Raw genomic sequence first — 5,095 nt, forward strand, 5'->3', positions numbered from 1 at the left:
AATCAGTCTGGTGCTCTATGAAAAATGAAGAGTACGTTAAATTTCACACTATAGTTGCGCCATGAAAATAACAACTGTCTTCGACTACCTGCCACTTACACAATTTGACACTAGCTACCGAAATATGCTGCATCTTGCCGCAACAAACAAACAATTTTTTTAAATGTGTGCTTGCACTGATTATATACAATGGCTGCCATTTGCAGGGTGGCTACTCGGATGTGGTGAACTGCTGGCCTGTTCAGAACATCTGCAGCATCCTGTCACGCTTCTGCCTGCCCGCCCTGTAGAGTCCCGCCGCAGCCAAATCTTCGTCATCATATGTTCCTGCGTCTCCAGCAAAGTTGTCGATGCCAGAGGTGTCATCTGGCTCTGGAAGCCCAGCACGCATGCACAAGTTGTCCAGCACTGCGCAGGCTGCAATGATTTTTGAAGTGAACACCGGCCATAGTAGAGCGCCCGGTGCCGCTGCAGACACCTGAAGCGAATCTTAAGGACGCCAATGCAGCACTCCACAAGTGACCGAAGCGAAGAGTGGGCAGCGTTGAACGCAGCTGCAGGACTGCCAGAGATTTGACTACCAGGAACAGGTGTGACAAGCCATAGCTGCGGTGGATATGCGCTGTCACCTGCACATTATTTAACAATGCATTGCACACTAAACAAGTACCTCATTTGAAGACATCAGACAACAAGTAACCTTTTCACAGCTTAGAGAATATATTTAAATAGCACATATTCATATTTAAAGGAGCTTAGCATCTAAGAACTGCAATTACAATATGGGATACTGCCTTGATGATTACGATTACTTTCAGTCACCAAGTGTTCACTTGAGTGCATCTCAACTTAAGCGCATGGCCGATTTCATATTGTCTCAGCTTACACGTTATAGTAACTATGCTTTCTAATTTAACTGCCCAGCATTACTGTACATTTCGTGAGCAAAATGTCAGTGATATTAAGAATGTTGATAAATTTGGTAAATGTTCGTGACATCACATAGCGAGCAGGTATTCACCACCATCAAGGAGGCTCCCAGAACGGCACTCTCTGTACAGGCTTGACGCTTTCCACACGAATGAGTCGTGCGCAGATCCTGGGTACGACGTTTCAAGGGCTGTTATTTTCAGACTTGCGTCGCATACCTGCAAAAAATTGTGAACTACTTACATTTAAACTAATACATTGCACAGAAAATGCAGGACACAACCATGATACAATTCAATAATCATCCGGTCAAATTTATATTATGCATCAAAGGACAATGTGTTCCTTTTTTTCCGAGGCAGAGTGCACTCCATGACGGCGGAGAAAGCTGAAAGCTTGGCAGTCCACTAGTGAAATACTTTTGTCATATGCTGTCGGGCATAATCCTTGCCCTCTAGATCAGAATTCTGCAACGCTGATCCGACAATGCGATTTACATTCTACGGTGAGAATGAGATGAAACACCAGCAAATCCTTTGCAAGAGCTTTCCCCTCAGTTTGTACGACTCGCTCTTGTGTATGCGCTGTGTATTAGGTCACTCTTATTCACTACCAAACACAGCGGCCAGACAATCCTTTTCTTTCTTTTGTTTTTACCGTTGGCTTCGCATTTTGTCAGGAGCACCATGGTGTCCGTGTGTAAGAAGCAACAAAACATACACAATGGATTGTCTACATTGCAAGACGCTATAATTGCACCTATGTTATTATTGTCCAACCGTGCCTTCAATCCCCCAGCGCTAACAATACTTCAATGTATTCCAGGTCTTTGTTTCCGTCACCGCGAACAACGCACACAGACTAGTGCCGACGTATCAAAGCGGTGCAGAAAGCCAAACTCAGTACCTGCGTGGGCCATCGCCGACTTCTCTTCGGAGCTCTCGCTTGCAGCAGTGTCTGGGTATGTTTTTGTGCCTTTTTTCTAGGAATCTAGACTACTTCCAATTTTTTTTAAATTTAAATAAACATTTTTCAAAACGATCCTGTGGATTGTTTCATTTAACCAAATACTTTATTTCTTGGGCGATCATGTGCATCGGAAATAAAACTTGTGTCTGAACTGTTCTCTCTCTGTGTATGTCTCTCTCGTATGTCTCTCTCGGAATGGGGCGTCACATTTACACCGTTGTCACATGGTCACTTTGCATTGCATATTGTTCGACCCGGTTTCATTGATTCATGATCTGTTCCATGCGTCGTGCTCGAGTTTCTCGTTAGCGATCGTCGCTTAATAACTACACCATCACTATTTATTAGTAAGAAATGTCAAGTGTTTTGGACCTAGAAGTAGCCTAAAACCGGTCTCACACGGGGCCCTTCAACCCCGACCGCGCTCGATATTATATCGAACTCGTCGATTACGATTCCTTCAACAGCGCCAGCAGCACATGGGAGCCAATCACGGTTTATAAATTCTATCAGCATTTGCCTTGATCGTGATCGAAAATGCCCCATGTGACTGGGGTCTAACTTAATTCGAATCGACGTATCGCTTAGCACTGATCATTGTTAATCGCGATCGAACATTCCCGTGTGGTATAACGCAATGTTTAATTTTTAACGAACCCGTTTGCAAACTACATAAAAGAAACTGGCCTCTTTCACTTACGGGTCACACTGACCTTTCACTTTCATTAACTGCCCTTTCTCCTCCGCAATCATTTCCTTTCTCTCCGACACCCGCGGTGGTGCCGTAGTGGCTTTGACGTTGCGCTGCTAAGCCTGAGGGCACATGATAAAATTCCGGCCGCATTTCGATGAGGGCAAAATGCAAAAACGCCCGTGTACCGTACATTAGGCACACATTAATGAATCCCAGGTGGTCAAAATTATTAAACGGCGTGCCTCATATTCATAACGTAGTTTCGCACGTAAAAGCACAACATTTAATTTTTCGCTCCGATTCCGTAATGAGCATCGAAACGTTTCATAAAAACTTACCACCATGACGTTCAAGGCGTTATAGCCCTTCCGGCAGAAGTAAGCCGCCTTGTTGGCAACGTCCCTGTCCGATGGTGCGCGTATGCACACAAATGTGACGTCCACAGCCCCGACGCAACCCTGGAATCTGCAGTCCCTGCGCACGAACGCTTCGGATGCAGAAGTCAATGCCACTGCGTTGTCCGGAATTGAGATCGCCTCGACGACTACGTGAATCGAGCGGCTTACACTAGATTGACTAGTAGCCAAGCTTTCATCGCTGGCAATCGCACCTTGAAATCCGCCTGTGGCAAGGAAGCGAAGCGCGCACAGTACCTGCATTTCTGCAGTCAATGCTGTGGCAGTGTTCACACGCTCTCGCACAAGCACTGGACGGATCTCTTCGCATAGCCACCGTGCCAAGTTTTTACTGAGTCGGTAACGAGACCGGAACATCTCCTCGGGCATCTGGAACGCATCGCGATGCTCACGAAACTCTCGGTCCTCTTGCAACTCAATCCACTGAACAACGAAAGGCACCGCCACTGCGTCTACGTTCTATGAAAGACTTGAATAGCACTGACAATTGGGCGAGTTGGTACGGATGCATGGCTTCAGAACGGCGCAACAAGGAAGACAAAAAGACGAAAGAACACACGAACACAAACGCCGGCGCTTGTGTTCGTGTGTCCTTTCGTCTTTTTGCCTTCCTTGTTGCGCCGTTCTGAAGCCATGCGATGAAAGACTACCGCGGCGATCGCGGGCTACGGCTCGAACTACGGGATGCCTTCTGGAACGTACGTTACAGAAATAACAGATATTGCCCTGCAAATACACGAACACTAACATTTTTTGTGCGTCTGCTTTTAATAAACACAAATACGTAAATTTGCCTTTCGTATTGTTTGCATAAATATTTGTATGCTACGATGCGGGTACGCAGTGGCTGCCTAATCAGCGTTGCCACAGCCTTTGCATATGGCAGCTCATTACCATAATTCGCGCGGCTCGTCGCACCACAAATTATGGCGCAAAATCTCAGCAATGGCGGCCCAGAGCAACGTCACGCAACGTCAAATTGACGTTTACGAAACGGCTCTTCCTGTGACCCTCCTCACGGGATATTCCTTCAGCCAATCAACAACTGACATGCCGGCTATCCACCACATATTCGCGAAATTGCAGTTGCATTGCACGGGCTTCTGCACGCTACCGTCCACTTTGTTTTTAAAGTACTAAAGTCGCAATGTAGGTGCCAAGGACCACAAAAAAGTATTAGTCGATACAATTCGCAGCTCCACGTCACGTTTCGTCATTCTGACGAAAACGCAAAATTGCATTTTGCAAAACTTCCGTTTCCCGGCACAAATTTTAAAACACGTGACCTCTGGACAGGCAATGAGACAGCCAAGATGGCGGATAATGGCGGCCATTCAGCCGCCATGCGTGTCCAGAATAGAGCCCCAACTTCACTGAGCGATACGAGATTTGGATGGCTGCGGTTCGTATGTCTCTCTTGGCTAGCTCGCGCTATCTCGTCGCTTGTGAAGGTGACCCAAGACAGCTTGGGTACCCCCGCTAGTTTTCGATTTGTGGGTCTTGGTTCAACGCGAACGGAAGAACACAAGACTAGCTTGGGTTCTGCGCATGCGCACTTGTGACCCGCAATTTTCTTCTGTCCTTAAGCTGCTTGGGTCCCCAATTCTATAACTCCCTGATATGCGCCTGTAAAGGTCTGTGCCAATAGCATTACATCACTTTGAGGTTTGAGCACTGATATTGTTTTGCACATTCTACAATGGATCATATCCATGTCATCAATCAAGTAATCGAGAAATCTGCGGAGTACAATCAACCTCTCTATATGGCTTTCATGGATTATGAAAAGGCATTTGATTCAGTAGAGATACCAGCAGTCATAGAGGCATTGCGTAATCAAGAAGTACAGGAGGCATACGTGAATATCTTAGCAAACATCTACAAGGATTCCACAGCTACCTTGGTTCTCCACAAGAAAAGTAGAAAGATACCTATCAAGAAAGGGGTGAGGCAAGGAGACACAATCTCTCCAATGCTATTCACTCCATGCTTAGAAGAAGTATTCAAGCTCTTAGACTGGGAAGGCTTAGGAGTGAGGATCAACGCCGAATATCTAAGCAACCTTCGGTTTGCACATGACATTGTC

At 46.2% G+C, this 5,095-nt stretch overlaps 1 protein-coding gene across 1 annotated transcript; it reads right to left on the reverse strand.

Annotated features, from left to right (window-relative positions):
- Nucleotides 1-241: 241 nt before the first annotated feature.
- LOC119462481 (putative nuclease HARBI1) lies at nt 242-3,378 on the reverse strand. The gene is made up of 2 exons (XM_037723827.1): nt 2,932-3,378; nt 242-478 (listed from the first exon to the last, which is right to left on the reverse strand). The coding sequence occupies exons 1-2, from the start codon at nt 3,376-3,378 to the stop codon at nt 242-244; spliced, it is 684 nt and encodes a 227-aa protein (XP_037579755.1).
- Between the last annotated feature and the right edge of the window lie 1,717 nt (nt 3,379-5,095).

This window comes from Dermacentor silvarum, chromosome 8 (assembly GCF_013339745.2).
Source record: "Dermacentor silvarum isolate Dsil-2018 chromosome 8, BIME_Dsil_1.4, whole genome shotgun sequence".
In the NCBI taxonomy this organism is placed as follows: Eukaryota; Metazoa; Arthropoda; class Arachnida; order Ixodida; family Ixodidae; genus Dermacentor; species Dermacentor silvarum.